The sequence below is a fragment of the Lissotriton vulgaris genome, unplaced genomic scaffold, assembly GCF_964263255.1.
Source record: "Lissotriton vulgaris unplaced genomic scaffold, aLisVul1.2 SCAFFOLD_1556, whole genome shotgun sequence".
In the NCBI taxonomy this organism is placed as follows: Eukaryota; Metazoa; Chordata; class Amphibia; order Caudata; family Salamandridae; genus Lissotriton; species Lissotriton vulgaris.
In genome coordinates this window covers 383,261-409,500 of record NW_028250769.1, presented here as the reverse complement: position 1 = coordinate 409,500, position 26,240 = coordinate 383,261, and the positions used below count along the sequence as shown (strand labels likewise).

At 48.0% G+C, this 26,240-nt stretch overlaps 1 protein-coding gene across 4 annotated transcripts in view; it reads right to left on the bottom strand.

Annotated features, from left to right (window-relative positions):
• LOC147663126 (epidermal growth factor receptor substrate 15-like 1) overlaps positions 1 to 26,240 on the bottom strand; it is a 326,980-nt gene that overhangs the window by 134,652 nt on the left and 166,088 nt on the right. For all 4 annotated transcript variants that reach the window (XM_086950659.1, XM_086950660.1, XM_086950657.1 and 1 more), the window contains one exon: positions 22,113 to 22,245. In XM_086950659.1, the coding sequence (XP_086806785.1) occupies positions 22,113 to 22,245 (133 nt within the window). The remainder of the gene's footprint in view (positions 1 to 22,112; positions 22,246 to 26,240) is intronic.

Here is a 26,240-nt window from a genome sequence, read left to right as displayed (position 1 = left end):
GCTGAGGCCAAGTCGTGTGTTCTCTTCAGTCTTCTCTACTTTTGCAGCTCTTTGGTGTCCTCTCTCTTTTTAGGTCGTCGGGATCTCCTTCTCTGGTGACAGGGACTCACCTAAATACAGAATTTAGTGGTGTTAGGGGAGTGTAGGGTAGTAGCCAGTGGGCTAATGACCCTTGGGGGGTCACTAAGCATCCTGTATGACTACTTCTTGTGGGAAGTGGACATAACCCTGTCCCAGAATTCCTAAGTATGCCATCACAAAGATGGCCAGCTCTGAAAATGTGTGTCCACCTCGCTGTTAGCCCACCTTAGGGGTGGAACTAGCCTGGGTGTGGCACGTTTACCTGACCAGCAAATTTTCCGGCCTGTCAGGTGTCAAGTGGGCTCTGGACAGGAGGGGTGGCTTCCTCTTTTGTGAGAGGAGCCAGGTTCACAATACAAAGGCGGCAGCTCATTTGAAGCTCGCCAGGCCAAGTAGGCTAATCAGCAGGTCATCCTGTGAGAGGGGGTGTTCCTGACCGCCTGACAGCAAAATGCTCTCACACTAGGAGGTCAGAAACTTGTCTTGGTGGCAGGCTGGCAGAATCCTGTCAGCAAGCACACCAGAGGCTGGTAGGTCTTCAGGGGCCTCTCTATGGTGCCCTCTGAGTGCATGTTTTGATAAATCCAACACAGGCATTAGTGTGGGTTTATTAAAACTAGAGGCTTGGTACCAAACATCCCTATTTTCAGTGAAGCCATCATGTAACTGGGGAACTCGTTTTCACTCGTGTCCAGTACATGGTTTAGGATGACTTCCCTTATCGCTTGCACTGGCATTAATGGGGCTGACCAGCACAGAGGCATATCTGCTCCTGCAGATACATCCTCACACATAATATTAAGCACCCTGCCTTAGGGCTGTCAGGCCTGCTGCAGGGGTGACTTACAAATATCATATGCAGTGGTAGGGGACATGGCACACAGGAATGTGTGACATGTTTTTTCACTTTTGTCTCAGCACCAAGACACACAGCTTGCAATGGCAGTTGCGCATGTTGCTTCGTGAGGGATCCTTTAGAGAGGCATAATACATGCTGCAACCCTTAGGCGTCCTCTTTAGTACCTCAGACCCTAGGTACCAGAGTACCATTTACCAGGGATTTATAGAGGGTGCAAAAAGTTTTGCCAATTTGAGGAACAATTGTACAGTTTTGGGAAAGAGCACCGGCACTGGAGACCTAGTTGGCAGAAACCCAGTGCACAAAATCACATTACGTACCAGGTAAAAAAGTGGGGGCACCCATGTCAAAAAGGGGCACTTTCCTACAGGTACGGATTATTATATCTGTGTGGCAGGTTTTAGAAGGTTAATAACGCAGTCCTATACTGAAACAGCAGTGAATGAGGAGGCCCCAAGATGCAAACACTGCTTAGAGTAGACCTACTGGCATTTCCACAATCCAAGCCGTCATAGGTGACAAAATGAATGGCATCAACAATGATAGTCTTCATCCATACGGCACATGCACAAAGACGAAGTTTCCGCCGCCAAACGTTCAAATGTGCTTGCTCCATCTATGAATGAACACTGCGGGGAATAGTATAGAACACAGGCGGCTCTGTGACTACACTCTGCAATATCCTGAAACAGTTCACACTCTTCTCTTTGTTGCATCCTTTATCTGCTTCTATTTTTGGAGCTCTCTCTGTCTAGTTTTATTCCTAATGAAATTATTTGTACTTGGTTGTCCTCTCAACTCTTGTTTTTCTCTGGCCATGATCCCTCAGCAATGTTCTTCAACCTTCAAGCACAGCTTCTCTCTTGACATGGATTAGGCTTCCTTCTTAAGTGCCTTCCTTTTACTACCGTCAGTTCATTCCGGTCTGCTGCCAGTCTACAACAACCAGTTATGTTGCAGACTTTTTTTTACCATATTATCAGTCGAAAGGAGCCTCAGTAATGCAGCAGGAATCGAATACAAGCCAAAAAAATAAAGTGGTTAATTGCACGGTTATTAGTGTCTTCCCATTACAATAGGAGACATAATTGAACTACCGTGTGTTTTGCAGCAAGGTACTGAAAACGGAAGCATTTATAGATGTGAGAAGCATTGTGAGCTGTTGAGCACAGGGTAGGGAGGGGGGGTCAAAGAGCATTCAAAGGTACTGTCTTAAGAGATGACTGCAGTGGCATAGTGATGCATGTTTTAATATCATAAAAGAAGGAGTCACTGAAATAATTTGAGACATGTCATAGAAAAACAGGAGCCGACTTGAGCTGTTTTTATAGGAAGCCACAGAGTTTTACCCTTTTCCTGGAGTACAGAAGGGTGGCCAGAGGAGAGGCGCTGGAGGTGAGAAAGGCTGATGTAAATGAGTGATGAGGAAAGTTTCAGTGGGTCAGTTTGTGTTTGGGGATCCCTGGTAGCAAGGAGGGGGTGATCTGATCTTTTAAGGCCGGGTATCACAAATTTGGTGTTTTTCATGTTTGCTCTTAAGAAGTAGGTATCTTTGTTCCCAATATGTAGGTACAGTGCCTTTGAATGCCCACCATCTTCAAACTGAGACAAGATCTTGAGCATCTGAATACTTTGAAACAGAGAGTCTGATGCACTAACTGGTAATCAAAAAGTAAACTACAAAGAATTGCAGGTACCCTCAATGTACTGTTTCTTTGGACCATGGAGATCTGGTACCATTTATTACACTCTGGTTTCAAGGACTTGCAATGAGACATTCTCTCCACTTCTCCAACACACACTAGCACCCACATCCGTCATACAAAAGAATGTAGTGCAAGTGCTAATGAACAAATGAATAAATGAATGAATGAAGTACAGGTATGACAAGTGGGTAACAGAGGGGTGTCTGAGCTCAGTACTGCTAAAGCCAGGAGCAACCAGTGAGCTTCAAGGGGAAGGGTTAGGAGTAGCTCAAATTAACAAGTTACTCACCTTTGCTAATGACTTAGCAAGTAGAGACTCTATCTAGATTCCTTACATTAGAATATTACCCAGGTGTCAGACTGGATCTGGACATTTTCAAGCAATACCTTTACGTTCCGGTTGGTGAGGTCGATAGACTCCACATCGGTGTTGTCAGTGCACGATGTGAAGTGCGCAGTGCCTATATGGCCGCCGCCCTACTGCGAAGACATCAGTTACTTTACATAAAATTCCCACTATAAGAGCATGAACCACAACAGAATGCTGATGGACCAGTGTGCAAACACTAAGGACTAGTTGGAACAATCTGTCCGCAAAAGCAGTGTAAGTCGGTAAATAATCTAGGGCTAGATATAGTCTTTACTAGAGAAGGCCTCACCGAAGGTAAGTAACTTGTTCATCTGATAGAGGCTTCTAGCCACAGATTCCTTACTGCCCCAGAGGTGGGTCTGCAAGCAAATTCAGACTAGGAAGTCCTGGAGGACCGAACAGGCAAAATACTTGTCACAACGAACCTGACTATCCAGCAGTGGCGGCTGGTGACATTTGAAAGTGGCGGGGCGTAGCGCGGGTGCCCGCCCCCCCGAAAATTGAGGGGCACAACGGAATAACAAGTCCCGCTCAAAGCCCTATACTTTAGCAAGGGCCCTCCCTTATAAGGCTCAAGTTAGGTTGTGCAGATCAGAAACAAAAAGGTTAATTGCCTAATAAATATATAGAGCCCCCTAATCAGTTTTTAGAAAAGACGGTTGTTTCACACAGACAGTAGATAATTGGCTTTGTCTCTGACTCTTGCTTGCATCTATTCTTCCACAGTCCGTCTCTAATGAATTTCTTGTAGCAAACTAAAAAAAAAAGCAAATACAATTATAGAGTGCTCAAAGGCTCGTATTTGAAATGGAAGCTTCAAAAGCAGAGAGCATTCTTGACCTCCAACGTAAAGACACGAGACCTCGGTTCAAAGCAGCGCGCATGCCTCACGGACATGACAGAGGACATGGACACCGGATACACATCACGTGGCCCGATCACTCTCACTGCGGCGCGCGGGCCCCACTTATTGATCGGTGTCCAGACCTCAGGACAATCTGGCGCTCTCGCACATATCCGAGTAAAACAGTATGAAAACCTTATGTGACCTGCAGACCGTTGACAAATATTGTAAGCCTACATGTTATCAGGGTGAAACGTGACGAACAAATAAAACTGCGTATTTAACAGCCGCAGCCATGATAGAACCGAGAACTGTACAATAGATGTTGCTCACGCTGAAGCAGTGTTTAAATGAAGGGCGGCTAATTTCGATTATGTTCAAATATTTCAAGTACCTTTTACTTCTTCAAATATATTTTACCAGCAACACATATCTCCTTCAAATAAATAAAATTCAAATACTTTGTAAAGAAACTGCTTCATGAATCGACTCATAAAGAAACGTACACATTGCACCCGCATGCTCAGGGTTGTATCAATACAAGCCATTTCACATTCAAGTTCGAATGAACCCCATTCGTGTACAATATACACAACATAACACAAATAATCAGTTTGTCTCGAGGAAGGATTAACACGAAAAACACGAAACGCATCAAGAATCCTCAACCTATCAGGCTCAGTGAGTCTGTGGATGACAGTCACGGCTCGCTCACAGTGGGGGCCAGGGGGGTGGGGATAAATAAAATAAAAAAACTTACCTTGTCTTCACTTGACCGGGTCCGCACCATCTCTGCTCTGGGGTCCCGTTGGCGCCTAGACTAATTAGTAATGGCTGCCAACTTGCCGAGACACAGTAGTAGCCAATCCTGATGCTGCTCTCTTTAGAGGAGAGCTGCTCTCTAAAGAGAGTAGCATCAGGATTGGGCTGAGCATTAAAAAAACGTCGTTCGTTTTTTCGGCAATGGGGTACGTTGCATTAGGCAGGCAAACCCCTAATCGGTTGTTTTTTTTAAATCCACATAGTTTGCTAGTTAAAAAAGCCCTGCCGGGCAAACACCACATGCGCAGTGAGTGCGCACTGTGCCGGCACAGTCAGTCCAGCGCCACCCAGTGTCAGACAGTGCATACTGTCCAAGTCCATGACACACACCACGGCCGCAGGGCAATAATTATCGGGCAATTTATTTGAGCGGCGCGTTAATTTATAAAACTTTTATTAACGCGCCGCTCGAATAAATTGCCTGATAATTATAGGTGGGGCAACGCCCAAACGCCCTAATGGTAAAACCGCCACTGCTATCCAGGCAGTGGTGTTTGGTAAATGTACGCAAAGAAGTCCACGTTGCCACCTGACAGATGCCCAGGACAGAAACTCTAGAAGCTAACGAAGACCATAAGCCCTCGGGGGTTATTTTCTAGCTAGAGCGTAGCAGATTATAATAAAGAGCACAATCCATCTGGACGTGGCCAATTTCTGGGAAGCTTTTCCTTTATTTGCTCAGGTGAACCCGATTAAGAGTTGATTGCTCACAAGGTGTTCTTTGTTACAATCTATGTAGAAGAATCATTCTTTTTCTGGGTGCAGGCGATAGAGTCTCACCTCCTCTTTAGACAGGTGAGACAAAGCAAAAAAGTCTAGGCAACTTGATGGTCTGGCCGATGTAGAGGTGTGTCACCACTTCCGGCAGGAACAAGGCACATATTCCCAGGACCAGTTTTTCTGGAAAAAAGTTGGTGTATGGAGGGTGCACAAAGAGTGCTTGCAGCTCACTAACCCTCCTGGCCGATGTAATGAGCAGTACAAGTCGCCTGCCAAACGTGTACAGCCTCTTTGATTCCCTATACGGCGGTGAGGTAGTGAATGCGCCAGGGTTGAGTTTAGTTGCGGAGGCTTTGACGACCAGGCTCTTGGGGTGGGGTGCAGGGTGAGCAAAGCTAGGTCCCCAGGAGCAGGGCAGTTGCAGCCGGCAATTGTCATGTGATCAGGGGCCCCAGTGCAGGGTTTGGTCCATACTCGAACATTACATCTGTGAGGGCTTTGTTAAATGGAAGGAGAGGTCCTGTGGGGGGATTCCTTGCTGAAGCACCTCTGTCAAGGCGTTCGTCTTGGCTGCCACCAAGGACAGCGTTAGGTCCAGGACCCCAGCCTCCCTCCTCACTACCATGGCATATAAAGTCCCTTTCCTCCATAGTCACACTAGGAGGAGAGACTAAACCAATGTCTGAAGGGGATTCCAAACAACTGGGACCCACCAATTCCTCGTACCTGCTCTTTGGGCTCCTCTGCAGAGTTGGGGTAGCCATAAAGACCCCCAGATCACTCCAAATCATACATCTTCTTGAGTCTATCGAACAAAGGAGGCCCTAGCTTCAACTCCGAAGGTCTCGTTCTGGCCAGAGTAGGCCGAGTTGACACGGGGCGATACCGTACCAGCTACGTACTGGAGTCAAGTATGATTATGGAGTCGGCTTTGTGGTCTCGCTATCGAAGTCGATCCAGATCGTGGAACACATCCAAAGGGACCAGACTGATGCCGAGGCCTGAACCACCAGTAGGAATCCAGGAGGGGCATCCGCTGAACCGAGGGGCCCTAAGGCGCTCCAGAGTGGTCGGCCCACCCAAATATGAAGCGCATGGCCTCATTTCCGGATCCAGTCTGACGCCTGGGGTACATTCTAAAGTAAGGATTCTGCAGCTACAAGCCTCTATCAGATAACCAGGTTTAAGTATTAAATTTAGTGTGGGAGCTTCAATTAATCAGGAGGCCTAGCTGACTATAGACATCGCTAGGTACAGGACTGAGGATACATCTTAAAAAATCACTGAGACAAATGTCTGAGTAATACAGAAAGGCTAGGAAGGAGATCAGCAAATGTCTAAGACACAGCCCCCACACTTGCAAAAACAACAGTTGATGGACAGAATGCAGAACAATGTCATACATTCACCCAAGTACAGAGATCTGGGCCTAAATCCATCGTTTATTTGCTCACCACAACACCCCAGTTCAGACATGACCATATGCAAATCCGCCTTCACCCTGTGCCTCATGGGAACAGTCCAGCCCGAACTCCCAAGTCATTTCTTCCCTGTATCGGAATCAATCATCCTAGGACCGGTTTCTGGTTATCAGCCGTCTTCAGCCAGGATAGCTTGACTCCAGTGGTGTGGAGAGCACAGGACTCACGTCTGAGCATACCCGTCCCTCTAGGGTATGCTAGGAAGGGCAAGTGAACCATACTACCTCACCAAAGACAAGGCCCCGCCGACAGCTAGAATATTAGCAGCCAGTCATACCTATGCTTCCCACCCCCTGCCAACATCCTTCTGATGTAATTTGAACTTCTCACAAGGCGCACCAGTCTGGTTGCTTAACCAGATTTGTATGACTGTTAGATCCGGGTGTCAAGATACAGCAAACTTTGCAGTTAGCTGGTGGACTGCAGCACCAGTAGATGAGGCCCCGAAAGACGGAAGGCCATGAGAGACGGAGGAGAGCCTTGGACAAACACCTATCCATGCCAACATATCCACTGCCACAGAGGGGTTCACAGAACCTTAACAGAGACCCTGTGGGCTGGGAAGCAAGAGGGCCTTAAAACCCTATCAAGACTCTCTGATATTAAAGAGTGAAAGATCCATTTCATCGTATGGCATAGGGAAAACTGCCATTTGTTTGATACATTCATATCCAGTTGCCTGATGTCTCCAGCTAAGGCAGCCTCATTAGGCTTTCTTTCACCTAAATGGCCCACAGACTATTGCCAAAATGTGTCACTCGTGAGGGTGCCATCTTGGAATGTACATGCACTCAATGATAAGCTGAAGAAGGGAGGGTTGTATTGGAGGCCTTCAATCACCCAGTATATTCCTTCTACAGGAAACTCCACTACAGATAGAGCGTTTGCTAATGTCCTGCATGTGGGTTTCTATAAAGGATTTCGAAGCGGTTTTATAGCGATTGCCATCAGTATAGAAAGATCTCTTTTGTTGATCCAGCAAACATGGTAGAACACCCAGGGCAGATAAATTGTAGTTTCTGGCGCAGAGACTAAAATTGCATTAACCTTCTATGGCCATCTTCCTTATTAATACTTAAATGAAGATTCTAGCAAAGAAGTTAGCCACCCGGTAACGCCCTTGCATTCACTCACATACATATGCAGAAGAAAATAGATTAATGCCCATATATATGTAGAAGAAAATAGTTTAATGCCCAGAAGGTTTCTAAAGAATAACCTTAGACACCTCAATAATGATCTGGCACTGATAACCAGTCTAATATACATCTTACTAGTAAATGTTGAAAAAGTGAAGGATTCGGCTGTGTGGAATTACTTGTTCACAGTCCCTTTATCTTGGCCTTTGGCCTGCGATTCCAGTCATATGCCTGCATACTGCAGACACGAAAGACAGTGCAGGTCCAAGGAAAGAGGATACTATTGGTAACATTTCTGGTTGGAAGGGGTACACTTCCCGAAGGCCCCTATCCCGTCTATGCAACGCCACTGCAACTAAGCTGTTGGACCAGTGGCTGGGTACAAAAAACACAATTCAGGGATTCCACCGGGCTACTGGAATAGAGGAGTGTGTATAACTGCACCAATTTAATATTCTAAGATCAGCTTTGTTACTCAGGTCCCCAACGTATGGAAATCCTCGACCGGTTTGAGCAGGCCACTAACTGGTCTGAATCTTATGTTTTCAGTCGGTTAATGGCTGATGACAAGGCTATTTGGGCTCCTGAGCTACAAGCTGAGGCAACCAGATTCAAATACTTTGGGGGGTGGAGGGGAATGAAAACATGCATTTGCAATGCAATAGGTCTCGCATTAGGAAAGTATGAGCTATTGGTATTGTAAATGACAAATGTATTATTCATGTTTTGTTTTTGAAAATAGTGAAATTAATAGCTTTGTCATTTACAATGCCAATAGTTATAACTTTTGCAAATGTGACACCTATAGCATTTGTAATGAAATATGTGTTGTATTTACGTGACTTACATTTATTGATTTCACAAATAACAATGCTTTTCATTTTTTTTTCAATAATTAATACTTAAATGAAAGGTATTGTAATTGATAATGGCAATCGCTTAAAGTTTTGTAAATAACTTTTGTGAAGATTATGTTCAGTATATTTTATTATAACGAAAATCCAAGAACAGAAGTGAAATATTAACATTTTTTTGTTACATTTGTAATAAAGCTTGAAACATTGAGAGAACATATTTGAACCAGGTGTTGTTGAATGGTTGCACAGATTGATTCTGTGGTTGCACTCATTGATGTTGTGATGGCGAACGAGTGATGCTGTGGAGTTCAGTGATGCTGTGGTACCGCATAGTGATGCTGTGGTGCCCCTGAGTGATGCTGTGGTGTTGTGGAGTGATGCTGTATGCTATGCTATGTTTTGCTATCCTATGCTATGTTTTGTTATGCTATGCTATATTTTGTTGTGCTATGCTATGTTTTGTTTTGCTATGCTATGTTTTGTTTTGCTATGCTATGTTTTGCTATGCTATTTTTGTTATGCTATGCTATGTTTTGTTGTGTTTGGTATGCTATGTTTTGCTATGCTATTATATGTTTTGTTGTGCTATGTTTTGTTGTGTCTTGCTATGCTATGCTTAGTTATGCTATGCTATGTTTGGTTGCGTTTTATTATGCTATGCTTTGTTTTGCTATGCTATGTTTTGTTATGCTATGTTTTGTTTTGCTATCCTATGCTTTGTTTTGTTATGCTATGTTTTGTTGTGTTTTGCTATGCTATGTTATGCTATGCTATGTTTTGTTATGCTATGCTATGTTTTGTTGTGTTTTAACCCCTCCCATGCTGGTGACGAACCCCAGCCGTCACGCCCTGCGGTGGGCGTGTGCTGATGACGGCCGGGGTTCGTCACGGCCCCGCCCTGTTCTTTTGTTTACCGCACAGCGGTAAAATCGCGGCCGTAGCGAAGGGGTTAATATGCTATGCTTTGTTTTGCTAGGCTATGTTTTGTTATGCTATGTTTTGTTATGCTATGTTTTGTTATGCTATGTTTTGTTATGCTATGTTTTGTTATGCTATGTTTTGTTATGCTGTTTTGTTATGCTAAGCTATGCTTTGTTATGCTGTTTTGTTATGCTAAGCTTTGTTTTGTTATGCTATGCTATGTTTTGTTATGCTATGCTATGTTGTGTTTTGTTTTGCTATGCTATCTTTTGTTTTGCTATGTTTTTCTATCCTATGCTTTATTTTGTTATGCTATGCTATGCTGTGTTTTGTTATGCTATGCTATGTTTTGTTATGCTATGCTGGTGAGGGTGGGTGGGTGAGGGTGAGTGAGGGTGAGAGGGTGTGAGGGTGAGGGGGGGTGAAGGTGAGGGGGTGTGAGGGAGAGGGTGTGTGAGGGTGAGGGTGTGTGAGGGTGAGGGGTTGTGAGGGGTGTGAGGGTGAGGGGGGGTGAGGGGGGTGAGGGGGGTGAGGGGGTGAGAGGGGGTGAGGGGGTGTGAGGGTGTGTGAGGGTGAGGGGGTGCGAGGGTGAGCGGGTGCGAGGGTGAGGGTGTGTGAGGGGGTGTGAGGGTGTGTGAGAGTGTGCGGGTGAGGAGGGGTGAGGGGGGGTGAGGGGGGTGAGGGGGAGTGAGGGGGGTGAGGGTGAGTGAGGGTGTGTGAGGGTGAGGGGTGAGGTGATGGGTGAGGGGTGCGAGGGTGTGGGTGTGTGGGGGTGAGGGGGTGTGTGAGGGTGTGAGGGTGTGTGAGGGTGAGGGTGTGTGAGGGTGAGGGTGTGTGAGGGTGAGAGGGTGTGTGAGGGTGAGAGGGTGTGTGAGGGTGAGAGGGTGTGTGAGGGTGAAAGGGTGTGTGAGGGTGAGAGGGTGGGTGAGAGGGTGGGTGAAGGTTAGGGTGTGAGGGAGGGTGAGGGGATGTGAACGTGAGGGGATGTGAGCATGAGGGGATGTGAGGGTGCCAGGAGGAGCAGCTGACTAATGGTAAGCAAAGACGCAAGAATGACGTGGGAGTCTACCAATGGTAAATAAAAGTAAGTAATGGGCGGGCTCTAAGCTCCCTTTTTAGGATACTTGTTTTCGCTCACAGCGCATGCTCTCTTTAGGTGAAACCTAAAAAAGGGAGAGACAGCACTGAAGAAGGCTTAAGAGGATAAAGAGAAGTAAAGACAACAGAGGAGGTGCAGAGCACAACAGAGGAAAGAGAGCAGGGGAAGACAATATAAAGGAGAGAGAACAGGAAGACAACACGGAGGGAGTAAAATCACCTCGAAGAACAGAGAGGTGGGAGAGAACAGATCGGTAGGAGAGAGAAGGGAAGACAGAGTGGAGCACACCGGAAAGAGGGGGAGGAGAGGCAAGGTGGGCGGTAGAGAGAATAAAGACTGCAGAGAAGGAATGGAGCTCAGCTGAGGACCCAGAGCTGGGAGAGGGCAGCCCTGTAGGAGACAGAAGGGGTGGATGGAGAAGAAGGGAGAGACATACCTGTAGAAGACAGGGGGAGGAGGCAGCAGGGAAGAATTGAGGGATCACAGAGGAGAAAAAAAATCAGAGAGAGAACCCGAGAGAGGTAACATTACGAGGAGCGAGAAAGGAGTGAATAGGCGGGGCGCGACAGAAGACAGGGACAGACAAAACAGCTGGAAATAGAATGAAAGACAGCAGACAAGCTGTGGAGTAACAGATGAGGGGAAAGCAAGGAGAGGCTACGTGGGTAGTCAATGCAAGGAATGACTGCAAAGAAGGACTGCGGCATGAGAGCGCCGAGGAAATAAACCGAGAGGAACTGCAAGATTAAGTGAGAAAGGAGAGTCGAAGTGCAGAAAAGTGGGATGAGGAAGACTAAAATAAATGAATAAGGAGGAAAGAATGAGGCTAGAGGCGAGGAGATGAAAGGAGTGAGTGACGGACAGAAAATAAATGTGCAAGGGAGAGAATGGAGAAGGTAGAGAAAGTAGGCAGAGGACGTATGGAAAAGAGAGAGGGGTGATTGAGCGGAAGGTGGGATAGGGAACAGGAGCAAACATTGTGTAGGAGCAGAAATACTGGCAGCATTGCACAAATCAACATTACATTCAAGAGTGTCCCAAAATTACATAACGTTGTATAATATAACAACATAACATAAACAGCACAACATGGAATGTTAAGAGGAAAGGTGGGGAAAGGAAGCAAGAGAGAGCGGGGGAAGTGAAGACAGAGTAGGAAGAACTTAGAAGGGATTGAGGAGAAATAGGAAACAAGTAAATAAAGCCAGCAAGTTTGGGAGCACATTCCTTTGAAGTCGGATTGGGGGGGCGGCTTCCTATGAAGTCTGATGCCGACGCTCAGACAAATGGTGGTGCGCGAGCGGCTTCCTTTCAAGTCTGATGGGGGGGGTGGGGGAGCAAATGGCGAGCGCGCGTCAGTCGCACATGCACTGCCCATAATCCGCATTCCAAAGCCCTCCGACAGGCTTTCCTGGAGCCCCTACATAATTCTCGCCAGAGCAATGCGCAAGCGCATTGGCTCAGGGAGACCTAAAAAAGGGGGGCAGTTGGGGACCAAAATCTTGCTGCAATGCTGGGCAAATAAATGTTCTCTACTTTGGATCTCTTCTTTCTCTGTCACCCATGGGGCGAGCAGCAATCACAAAGATAATCTTGCTTTACGAGCAGCAATCTTGAATCTGCAGATGGTATACACTTTCCGCTCACCCATCTACACCCCTCAATCCTGTTTAAAAAAAATGAAGGCTCTTCTTAGGTCTTTTCTATGGGCGAGTGGAGTCCCTCCTCTCACTATGGCCAAATGTTTGAAATTCCCTTACAACAACGACTATAGGCTGATAGATATTAGGTCTTACTGCCGATCCTCTCATTTAATGGCCATAAAAGAAAACAATGATGGACCTTGCTTCGATCTGGCCTTTGCTCCGGGGTGATATGCTCTGGGCCGCTGTTCTTTCCTGCACTACATTTACAGTGGAAGAATTCCTTCAGGAACTTTGCCAGCTGGGACATGTTATACACCCCCATCATACATGTAAGCCAGAAGGCTTTCCATCCAATGTCCCAAAAAACAGCATGTGTCCATCAACAGGTGTCTCTCTGTCCTGAGGACATTATAAGGGTTTTTAAACCTTTTCTCTTAACAAGTCTATGGAACAAATGGGAATTTCACTCCCTCGACAAGAGAGTTTGCAACAACAAGCTAAATCAATGCACTCAATAAGAGGGGCTGAAGCATTCGCCCTTTGTTTCATGTCATCTCAATCAGCGCAGAACTGTACATGTTCAGCAGGTAGAACACACTAGCCCCGGCACCTCTACTATTCAGCACAAAAATGCAAAATCCCCCTTTAAGTGGAAACAAAATGAAAGAGAAAATATGTGGCAATTTTGCACACACGTTCAGTTAGCTGGAGCACAGTACAGCAGGAGAAACCTGTTCATTCTGTGGCCTGACTTTCAGGGTTACCACCCAGGGCAAGAGATTTATGCCTAATCACAGACTACATTAGGAGTGGCGCAATGCACACCAGTCTTTTAAACACAGACTACAACATAGCATCAAAGCTCACATTATCAAATATATTTACACATGCCAGTTCTTGACATCAGTCTGTCTTTCCCGGTAACACCTAAGAAGCATTTGTAAAAGCTTAATTCCATGTGCTTGCAACATTAGGCATTAAGAAGGCATACCACCTCAAGGGCACTGTCCAAACCTTTTGAGAAAGTAAATCTTTCAAAGACACATGCTCAGGCCACAAAATGCTCTAAGACAACCTTTTAAACTAACACATCACACATCGCCTTGTTTGATGTGGCGGCCGTTTCCTCACTCTTTGGCTTTAACACAGGCTCTGCATCGTAGTAATAATAACATTATTAGAGAGCCGGGTTCTACACCACAGCAGATAGTCTCACACAAAGATACCTGGAGTCCTTGTCTGCATTTGTGGCTGTAGCCACTGGAGGACAGCAATGTTCTAGTATTGGAAATACACTCCAAAATAAGATCTCTGAATGTGGGCTATTTTGGAGAGCACCGGACAACAACAGTACATTTAGTTCTGAACATCCATGAGAGAAAACAGAAACACAATGACAAATGAACAGGTTTGAAAGGAAGGTGACCATTCCATGGAGTCAGACATTTCTGAATGATGCAAGAGTTTTGTGTGGTTGCCTACAACCCGATCAATGGCAAAAGCTGGGAACTCAGGGGATTGTCATGTTGCTGGTAAAGAGTGTCTGATCAACATGTTTTTGTCCCAAGAAAACACCCTTATGTTCATTGAATGTAACCATACTAGCTACTCTTTTGTGATACCTGACCTCTTAATTGCAGTCTACTTTCAGAGATCAAGCTTAAAGCTCTCTTTATTCTTAATGTTGTGTCCGTCAATCATATAGGACTAGTTTTGCAAGCCCAATTTGATACCCTACCTTCCCTTCATGTGAAGCGCTCTGATACCCACTAGGGTCATGTTCGCGCTATACAAAACTATAAATAAAAAATAAAAAATGTCTCTTGTTCAGCCTACTTGGAGTGGGCTGCTGGTTACATTCATACCAACTGTCTCTTTAGAGACACTTTGCAGGAAAGTTGTTCCTAAAGTTGAGCACCAGTGGAGAATGACCCACGAAGACCGATCATGCTCTAAGTTTCAAATTAATATGAGGTCACTGCTGGTACACAAGTAGGTTTTATCTTCTACTTACCTGTACCCAAACCCCTAGAGGTTCAAGGCCATCGACCAAGGGCACTGGTATTTGCTCTGGATGGGTACACATACATACATTATGTGACTGCAAAAACACTGAGGACAGATGGTCAGCAAAAAGATTAGCCACAAACCTCGGGTTACACATCATGCTTTGTCGTTGTGTACTCAAAAGTGCTCATCTGATGTCATTGCAGGCAAGAAGGCAGACCTTAAAGAGTCTCAGATTGCATCTGCTGTGGCAGACTTATAATGGGCGGTGACTGGTACATCTTAAAATCGACACCTTTTCATTCGTAGAACCTTACTGTGAAACGTTGCTTGAGAAGTAGACACTTTTGTGGATCACATCAAAGACTAAAAGGTAACTGATGCCTGTGACAGGAAGTCTGTGGTGTGTATGAGCCCTGAACAAGGGCACAAAGAGGCAGTCCAGGAATCAGAAAGCCCCTATTTATGTCTGGTACTTCGTATTCTGCCTGTTAAACTTTTCAGTATGTATCCAAATAATGTATTTGATAGACTGTTCTGCACGGTATGACATGTAGAAATATACCGTAATAAAAAAGGATTTCCGTCAATATTATAAGAAGTTTGATTGTATTCTCCATGTATTAAGAAAATATCAATAAAAGAAAGAAGCATGGTTTCTCTTTTGCCAACAGGATGTGTTATGAGTTCTACCAGAAATGTAATCAGAGGCATTGGGGGTAATGCATCATTTGGGCAGAAGTGCTCAAGTGGCCCTATTCTCAAAATGCTGGCCATTTCAAGACGTTCCATCTTTTACTGAGTTGCACCACCATGAGAGCTGCAGGGACTACAGCATACATTCCGACTGCCGTAAAATACTAAAACTGATATTCTGGTGCAAAAGAGTGTACAAATTAAGTCACCGGACTTCAAATTCAGGAAACACCCTTCTGAGACTTAATGGAAGACTGGCTCATCAAAACATTATGTTCCCTTTTTCTACCCAATAACTCGGACAGTACATATGAGAACCACAATATGTGTCACCAATAAATGTTTCTAAGGAATGAGAGGTAGGGGTATCTCTGTTATAGTCATAATATAGTGAATAGTCCCGCCCATGTGCGTGGACCCCGGAATAGTCCCGCCCATGTGCGTGGACCCCAGAGCAATCAAAAATAATCTCTTAAGGTGTCGAAAAATGCAGAACTGCACAGACACTTAAGAGAGAATTAAAGAAAGATAATGCAGCCTATATCACCAGGCTACACTGTCCAGTACTTCAACTAGAAATTCCACCCAAAAATCCACAAACAGCAAAGTCTGTCCAGATTTCCCTTGCTTTAGCAGCAAAAACCCTCTGGAACGATAGAGAGGAAGACATGGACAGACAAGCCCCATAGGCTGCCATTATGTGGCTCAGAACAGGATACTGTGCCTTTAAGAGAACTTTCCAGAACTTCACAGTATCCCAGAATGCACTGCAGGTCCCTTTTACTTTCAGTTCTTTATGAAGGCGTAACACGCCAGACCTGTAGCATTCCTTACATGAATATCTCTCTCCACCGGGGAGGAGGGCGGGCGCTTATGACTATAACAGAGATACCCCTATTACAGAACTGGAGTTACAGGACAGAAACTATTCCTTCTGTACAAGGGGATCTCTGTGTATAGTCATAATCTAGTGAATAGAATGGCCCCCCCCATCCCCACACCAAAGCGGCAGTGGAGAAACGAGAAATAACACCAGTATTATGCGAACAGATTTCGCAGCGAAGCCTGCCCAACCTGAGTGTCTGCCCTGGCATTAGTGTCCAGGCAGTAATGCTTAGCAAAGGTATGGACCGACTTCCAAGTGGCTGCCTTGCAGATTTCTGCAATTGGAACATTACGGAGCAAAGCCGTTGTGGCAGCTTTGCCCCTGGTCGAATGAGCCTTAGGTTTAACCCCTAAGGTCTTATTAGCCTTTTGGTAACACAGTTGTATGCAGGACACAATCCACCTAGAGATGGACTGTTTAGATGTAGCAAGACCCGTCCTGACTGATCCATAATTGACAAACAATTAGTCTGACCTACGAATATCCTTGGTCTTATCCAGATAAAATTTCAACACCCTCCTAACATCCAGGGAATGCAGCGACCTTTCCGCTGGAGAGGAAGGATTCAGAAAAAACGTAGGTAAAGTTATGGTCTGGTTAACATGAAAATCAGATATAACCTTTGGAAGAAATTTAGGGTGAGTACGCATAACAACCTTAGCAGCATGAAATACAGTATAAGGTTCTTGGCAACACAACGCCTGAATTTCACTCACCCTGCAGGCTGTTGTGATGGCCACGAGGAACGCCGCCTTCCAGGAAAGATGCTGCAACGAAGCCTTATGAATAGGTTCAAAAGGCTCCTTCATCAATCTGGACAGCACCACATTCAATTCCCATGAAGGCGAAGGAAGCCTGACAGGAGGGAACACTTTCTTCAAGCCTTCCAAAAAATCTTTGATCACAGGGATCTGAAAGAAGGAAGTCTGTGAATGGCATTTCCTGTAGGCAGTCAATGCAGCGAGATGAACCTTAATGGAATGAACATTAAGGCCAGACCGCGCCAGATGCAGAAGATACGGAATGATGACATCTTCCTTACACGTCGTCGGGTCATAATTCTTGGACTTGCACCAGATGCAAAACCTCTTCCACTTGTAAGCATAGGAAATCCGAGTGGATGGTCGCTTGGCCTTCTTAAGTATGTCCATGCAATCTTAAGGTAGATTCAAATGGCCATATTGCACTATCTCAGGAGCCATGCCGCCAAACTCAAAGACGAGAGGTTGGGGTGTAACATCTGCCCCCCGAACTTCGTGAGAAGGTCCGGCCTGCACGGCAGCCGTATGTGAGGAAGGAGAGACCGATGCAGCAGGTCCGTGAACCACCACTGCCTGGGCCATTCCGGGGCAATCAGGATCATCCGCGCCCTGGACTGGGACAGCTTGATGAGCACCGCCGGAATCAGGGGAATGGGTGAAAAAGCCTACAGAAAGCTGTTTGACCAGTTGATCCAAAGCGCATTCCCCAGCGTCCCCTGCTGGTAGTACCTGGAGGTGAAGTCTCGGCATTTGCTGTTTTCGGCGGTGGCGAACAGATCTACGTCTGGAGTCCCCCACCTTGGGAAGACTTCTCCCAGTACTTCGTCGTTTATGACCCATTTGTGGTTTTCCTGAATCAGTCTGCTCAGTGCGTCCGCCTGAACATTCTGCACACCTGGTAGATGGGTAGCCGTTGTCAGTCCTCTGGCTAGTAAGCCATTGCCTGATCGCCTGCGCCTCCTGCGACAGAGTGCGTGATCTCGAGCCCCCTTGCTTGTTGAGGTAATACATTGTGGTCGTATTGTCCATCTGTACACGCAGAGCGGTGGTCTGGAAGGACGGATGAAAGGCCTTCAGTGCCAAGTGAACAGCTCTGAGTTCCAGGAAATTGATGTGATACGTGGACTCCGTCGGGAACCACGTTCCTTGAATCTGTAAGTCTCCGTAATGCGCCCCCCCAGCCCTGGAGAGAAGCATCCGTCACGATAGTCTGAGTGGGAATGTCCTTGTGGAAGGGAACCCCTCTGAGGAGATTCTTCGCTGAACACCACCACTTCAGAGACTGAAGAGCATGCAGAGACAGTCTTATCTTGTCGTCCCAAAACCCTTTCCTCTGATCCCACTGATCCTCCAAGCACTCCTGCAACGGTCTCATTTGCAGTCGTGCATGTGGCGTTAGGAAGATAGAAGAGGCCATTGATCCCAGTAGAGAAGACACCGTCCTCACTGTTGTAGATGGAGCGGTCATAAGAGCCTGAGCCTTCCGAAGGAGTGATAATCGTCGCTCCTCCGAAGGAGACACGCTTGCTGACAGCGTATTGATGGAGGCTCCCAAGTACTGAATGCATTGGACCGGAATCGGGACAGACGTGGACATGTTGATGTGCAACCCCAGCTTGTTCAAGAGAACGCACGTCTTCTGGAAGTGTGCTTGAGCTTCTGAGAAGGAGGAGGCCTTGATCAACCAATCGTCCAGGTACGGGCAGACAAACACCTTGTTCCTCCTTAGGTGTGCTGCTACCACTGCCATGCACTTCGAGAATATTCTGGGCGCAGACTTCAGTCCGAATGGCAGTACTGTGTACTGATAATGATTGGCGCCGACTTGGAATCGCAGGAACTTCCTGTGTTTGTGTGCAATGAGCACATGGAAGTACGCATCCCGTAGGTCTATAGCACATAGCCAGTCTCCCTGTTGCAACTGAGGATAAATCTGATGCAACGACAGCATGCAAAACTTCTCTCTGCAAATCCACTTGTTTGCCTGTCGCAAATCTAGAATGGGCCTGAACTCGTTCTTGTCCTTCTTGTGACCAGGAAGAACCGGGAGTCAGACCTCTTCCTCTTTGAGACAGAGGTACGTCTTCTATCGCCCTTTTCCTTAACAGGATATCGGCCTCCGCCTGGAGCTCGCGCAGCTGAAACTGCGAGCTGACCGGAGGAATTGATGGAGGCGGGCTGGTGAACCGAAGACTGTATCCATTGCAAACAATATTCAGCACCCACTTGTCCTGAGTAATTTTTCTCCACTCTGCCAGTAAAAATTGAACGCTTCCCCCCACCGGAGTGGGTAACGGATGCAGGGGAAGTAAACGCTCAGGGCCTAGACCCGGCCGGGCCTTTGGTCGCTGCTGCCGACTGTTGGCCGCCTCTGCCTTTCTGGCGCTTCTGGAAAGGTCTTCGGAACTGCTGCTGTTGTTGCTGCTGCTGTCCCGAAGTCTGGCCACGCCCTATGCCCTGTCCACCAAACCGTCTCTGGAACGGGCGGTAAGATTTCTTGGTATCCTTGGGCTTTTCCAGACCCACAGCCGTGAGCGTTTCGGCCTCCGCCTTCATGCGGGCCATTTCGTCATCTGCATGTTTTCCAAACAGGGTTTCGCCAGAGAATGGTAAATTGGCAACCTTTTGTTGTGCGTCAGGCTTCAGCGACGTGAGGCGGAGCCAGGCGTGTCGTCGGTGGTTAACTCCATGGCAGTAACCATGCGCCGCCAGGAGGTAAGAATTGGCTGCAGCACTGATTCGCCACCAACATCCCCTCATTCACCACCTCTTGGAAATCTTCTCTCTTGTCACGAGGCAGGTGTTCTACAAACTGCTGGAGGGATTCCCAGAGGGCTCGGTCATACCACCCTAATAAGGCAGTGGCACTCGCCGCCTTCATGGAAGTCGCCAATGTCCCACAGACCTTCCTCCCCGCCGAGTCCAGCCCTCTAGATTCCTTATCTGGCGGAACTGTGGGTGACGGAGTGGTGGCATGCTGCTTCGGAGCCGCCGTCACTATCACCAAGTCTGGCGGAGGATCCACCCTCAGAAAAGACGGATCCGAGTCGGGAGCCCGGTACTTCTTCTGGAGTCTCGAGGGGGCCGCCTTAGTCTCCGCCGGGGTGAGGAACTGGTCCATGGCCGGATCCTCCAAGCCCGGCACCAGCGGTAGTAATGGCCGAGACAGATGTTTCTGGTGCAGCGTCTCTAAGATCACCGATGTTTTGGGCGTGGGCACCGTCAACGAGATGCCCAACTTCGCTGCACCCCTCAACAGGACATCATGGAAGGACACAAGATCGTCAACCGGTGACACCCTTGTCCCTGAGACCCCGACAACGTCGGTGAATAGTCCCTGGTCTCTGAAGACCCCGTATGCGGACGGGACCTGCACCTCCTGTGGCGTCGTCTCGACCGCGTCGATGACCTGTTTTGACTCCGCGATCGCACCCTCCTCCTGGAACGAGATCGCGACCTCCCAGTTTGTGGACGCTCCACAGGTCTCTGCGGAGGTGTCTTCTGTGGCCTATCCAGGGGCTTCGGCTTAGGCGTCCCCATAGGCGGTGTAGGGTAGCGAGGCAGCGACACCGACCTTGGCGGAACAACAGGAGGTACGTCCGGCCGAGGGACGTCATGAGGAGGCGAAGGTGGTGGGGGCCGTGGCTGCGATGGCGGAAGTGGCGGAAGAGGAGGATTGCTGGGAGGAGCCTCCTTAGGTAGAGGTGGAGGAGGTGGGGGCGTCTTCGGCCGAGGTGTATAAACCACCGAGTACATCGAGCCCGGTGACTTCTTTGGGGGAGGGGACTGCGAACCAGCCCCTCCAGTCGGTGATCGCCGTCTCCGGCGTCCTCTCCAGCGTGACTTCTGGCGCCAGAACTCCTTCTGCGCCGCTTAGGAGAGTTGGAAAGCCTTTGAGACGCTGATCTCTTTCTTCTCGACGCCGAGCGTCGCTTCTCCGGCGTCGAACGTCGCCTCCGCGACGTCGAGCGTCTCCTCTCCGGCGTCGAGCGCCGCCTCCGCGACGTCGAACGTCCAGTCTTCGACTCCTTCTCGACGCCAACTGCTTTCTCGAGGTCTTCGACGTCAAGGATCCCCTCGACGCGTCCGACTTCTCGACGGCGACCGGCGGTATCGCCTCGACGGCGAGCGCCGACGCCTACCCAGGCCCTTCGACGTCGATCCTCCACACCGTCTCGACCCAGAGCCCTGGGGAGATGGGGAACACACCGTCGTCATCCCTCCCCCCAGAGGCCTCAGCAGGGGCAAAGGGAGCCTTCCCAACCTGCCCAGACCCACCTGCAGCCGTCTTTCCTCTAGGCCTTGCAGCCTGCTCTTCAGCCTTTCCCTCAGGGTCCTTGCTGAAAAGGTCTGGCAGATGTCACATTCCTCAGGGGCATGTGCAGCAGGGAGACAGAGGATGCAGACGTCGTGTGGATCGGACTTGGACTTCTTCCTTCCACATTCTGGGCACTTGTCGAAGAGAGCAGGCATTTTAGAGCCCTAAAAAGCCTGAACATATACACAGAAGTGAAGAAAAACACCAAGCACAGAAACTGAAACACTTTCAGACACTAAAAGTGTACAGAAATCCAATAAACCCTTGAAAAGGGAGAGCTCAATGCTCCAGGGTCCTGCTAGCAGGAGCCGGAAAAAAGAACTGAAAGTAAAAGGGACCTGCAGTGCATTCTGGGATACTGTGAAGTTCTGGAAAGTTCTCTTAAAGGCACAGTATCCTGTTCTGAGCCACATAATGGCAGCCTATGGGGCTTGTCTGTCCATGTCTTCCTCTCTATCATTCCAGAGGGTTTTTGCTGCTTAAGCAAGGGAAATCTTGACAGACTTTGCTGTTTGTGGATTTTTTGGGGGAATTTCTAGTTGAAGTACTGGACAGTGTAGCCTGGTGCTATAGGCTGCATTTTCTGTCTTTAATTCTCTCTTAAGTGTCTGTGCAGTAGTGCATTTTTCGACACCGTAAGAGATTATTTTTGACTATTCCAGGGTCCACGCACATGGGCGGGACTATTCACTATATTAGGACTATACACAGAGATCCCCTACTAAAACACTACCTTTCCGGTATGCTATCCTTCCAGATTCACATGCTGTTAAAATACTTCCCCACTGATTGCTCCCCCCAGCCGCAGATAGAGATCCTAACCATACGAAATTGCAAAGGATCCCACGCGGGAGAACTTGCATGGTTGTCACCTTTGTGCAGTTAAATTAAGCACTCACCACTTGGTGGCTTTGGTCGCGGAGGCACATTCTTCTTGGGTGGAAGGGCTGGGGTGTCCTGCTTGCTCCTGAAGGGATCCTCTGTAAATCCAGGGCCAGCAAAGGAGGAGGCGAAAGGGTCGGAAGCAGGCGGCTAAAGACAGACAGAGATAAATAAAGCCATGCTTCAAAACTGAGGCTACAGGTTAAACATGGGAGGGAAAGCATGTGTCAGAGGAGCCCAAGGCTTGGCAAAATATTATCAATAAACTGCTAAACCCTCATGTATGGAATTACTGCAGTAACAGCAGAAAAGGCTAAATATCTGGTATGGCACGCGTTATGCCACCACACCCCTCTCCTCGCTCTGTGCTGTACAGTGGAGGGTAACTAAACCTATGTTCTCACTGGGGGTGAATTACATCCTTAATTTATTAGACGTAGAAAGTAACCCAATCCATGCCCTTACCCTCTATTTCAATTTTCAAGCACCGTGATTTACGCAAGTGCCTTAATTCCATAAATAGATTATATGAGATGAAAAGACAAGCATTGACAAAAGCAACTTATCACACCATTTGACAGCCAATGCAGTCCTATTGGCTTTGTGAATGATGCATTTTGACACTACTGTTGAGCATCCCAAAAAATATCAAATAAAAAGGCGATTAGACTTGTACAAGCGCCTGCATTATAAAGCTCTAGTTGTTGACTATGACCTTTTACTTTAATTTTCATTCGGTGTAATGATTACCAAATTTTTAAATGAATTTTTAGACTAAATGAATGCTCAAGAATGAATCTTTACTTAACCATTTTTTCTGTTACATCCGTTTACTGAAGTTCCTTTATAGCATACTGGGTTGCCCTTGTGTTTCTTAGTAGTTGTGAAGCTACAGTGGCTCTACGTAATGACCTATGCACATGCATGCGTCACCCAAGTAGGCACCCACGCAGCCCAATGTGGCCGTTATTTACTTTTTTTTAATTCACAGTAGCAAGATGGCGAACAATAGAGTTCTTATACCTGATCAACATGTCCTACATGGGTAGGATTACGTCTGAAACAATATTACAATTTCCTTTTGAGAGACCTTGAATAAACGTTGTTGTTCTCCACAAGCGTCAGTGCATACTGCACATGGTAAGCCTGCAGGGACTTCTAAACTAATTCTGTCTGGGCCAGAGACTCTGATTATGCTTCTGTTTCTATGCTTTATTTTTCCAGCACCAATCAAAAACCTAAAACGTTACATTTCCCAAGAATATCCACTGTCACACGCAGCAATCATAGAGCCCACGGCCCTATATAACTCCAGAACGCCATCTTATTTCCTCTTTCTTTGCTCGATCGCAGCGAGTTAAGTGTTTTAATCGCTTTCTTAATATGTTGGTCATATATTGGATGGGTTTTAAATAAGGTTGTTTACACATTGCACTGTATTAGACAGTGGGTGAGTGCATGTTAAGTTGCCGTTGACTGTGCTGTTTGCTGCTGCTTTTCTTATTTGAACGACATGGTGCGATTGCTCATCTTTCGAGTTTCCTGCAAGGGAGCGATTCAGCCTCCCCACCGACCGGCATGGCCCTGCGCATCTATCTAGTTGAGTGGGAGCGAGGACGCACAGGCTGACTTAGCCACAGTCCTCTTTATATTATTCACGGGCATATCGAACACACATGCGTTTTCTTCCCCATGCGGTCAGCTCACTGTAGAGAGGATAATTAGAAAGCGTAGGCTGCACGTAAAACTTCACCAGTGCAATTTAATCCCTCTTCACATTTATTCAAGGGTGCTGACATTTTTAAAGGCTTCTACCGCCTTGAGTGATGCAGGCTGCTCCATCCACATTTTGAGATTGTTACAGCCTGCCTGGTGCCCAGAGATTCTTGGAGCGCCCTCCCCCCTGAAACTCTTCTGTTAAAAAGCTAGACATTTTTATTCCTGAAGTGCACACTTGTCTGCTTGCAGTCTGAAACGTATGATACTACTAATGAAGGGGAGATGGATCAATAGTATGATGACCCTTCAACAGTCCTTGAAACACTATTTGGTGGAAGCACTGGATGCTGGTGTACAGCAGTCTTTAAAGAAAGCCCTAGTGAGGGCTCTAGGTCCTTTAACTCGGCATCTCCATGGCTAAGCTGGCCAACAAGGTTGGAATCCTGCCTCTCCCCTCCATTCTGCTGCTTTTGAGAAGCTTGTGGATTCCCTATTGGGACATCATGCGTACAGTGCTCCGCCTGATGGGGCCTCTTCCCTGTCACAGACTACAGACTCCTCTAATTCGGATTGCTCTGGGCATGACGAAGAGCCGGTCCCCAGCAAATGTAAACACAAAACACATCACAAAGAGTCCTCGAAACATCCAAAAGGACTGGATGTTTAGCTGACAGAGATTATTCAGCTTTTCTCCACCTCCTGGCTTCCCCTGCAAGAAGAGGTGGACCATGCCCAGTCCCATATTCACCAGGGTTTCGTCAAGGACGTCAGGGTGCGACTGGTCGTAACGCCTCAGCCCGGATCTCCCCAGCAAGGTGACAAACTCCAGAGGTAGAGCCCACCCTGGTTACTTTTCTTGAAAAGTATTTGAGAGGGGGGGCATGGCTTGGCGCCAGCCAAGGTAGCCGTGCCCTAGAGAAGCTCCGCCGCAGCCTTCCCGTACCCTAAGATATCTGACCCTAAATCCGCCCAACCGGTCATGCCTGGGATCCTCAGGGTGTCCAGATAGACGGCAGGCTGGGCCAAAGTCTGGGAGCAGACCCAGTCTCCATCTAGAGGGCTGGGCGGCAGCAAGACCTGCAGCGGCGGGCCGCGGTTTATCATCGGAGGCAGGAAGGAGCCCTTTCCCAGAGGTAGCGGAGGGCGGCAGGCTCACAAGTGGGCTAAAGCCAACGCCAGAGAACCGGGAGCAAACCCAGTCGCCACCCGAAAGACCGGACGACAGCGAGGCCTGCAGTGACGGGTCGCTTTCTGCATTGTCCCAGGTGAGTCTGTGAAGGGGCTGTGGCGGGGAGACCAGCCGTCCAAGCATTACATTTACATAATGATTGTCCAGATGGAAGGGTCTGGGAGCGGACCCGGTTGCCACATGGGGGGCCAGACAACAGAGAAACCTGTAGAAGAGAGTCACAGCCCTGCATCGGCACCGGAGAGGAGACCCCAACATCAAGGTAACAGAGAATGGTGGAACGGTGAGAAGTCAGAAGCAGAAGGTCCCGCCACCCAAAGACAGCCACCACATAACACCTGGCCATTGACCGACGTCTGGGGGCGGGCCTGGAAGTGATGTGGTTTGCGGCAGTGGACAGCGGCCTTACATCGGCACTGGGGAGGTGACCCTCGCCCAGAGGAAGGAGAGGACGGCGGGCCATGAGTAGTCTGCCCGAACACCACAGAGCCCTACATAATGCGGGGCCATCGCAGGAGGCCCGGGAGTCGACCCAATCTGAGGCCTGGAGGAATAGAGGACCGGAAGACACCGTGGCCCGCCGCTGAACATCACGGCCTAATGTCGGAGCTGGAGAGGGGAAACAACCCCCTGCCCCCCCCCCCCCTTCACTGAGACGGTGGAGAATTGTGGAGCTGCATGAAGAGGGTCCAGACACCCTCAGGGTGAACACATAGGAAGGAGTGCCAGTGTGTGAAAATCGCTGCCCGGGAGTGTGCAGGGGCCAAGATATCGCTGGGGCACACTAGTAACAAAGGAAACGTCCATCAGCGACAGACGAAGGGCCCCTCGGGACTCGGCGAGGAAGGAGGATACACCGCTGGACGGCTGCATAAAGACCTCCCCGACGAACAAGTAAGGACATTGGCTGTCTTACCCTCCTTTTTCCTACCGGAAACAGCTGGCTAGAGAGCAGGGGGGCAAAAATGACCAGCCACGTGAGCCCTAAGAACACACAACACGTGGGGGCTAACACACAACACGTGGGGGCTCGGAATGCCCCACTGAAGAAAAGGCCGAATCGGGCCATAGAGGAATCACTGCCAGTAACGTAAACAAAGTAGTGCATGACCATGGGGGGGGGGGGGGGTGTGGGGGGGGGGGGGGTGTCACGCGGCATGAGGCAATAGATAATACTTGCCAACAATAGAGAGGGGGCACTGAGCAACCTACACTTGCCTACCTTGGCCCCGCCCAG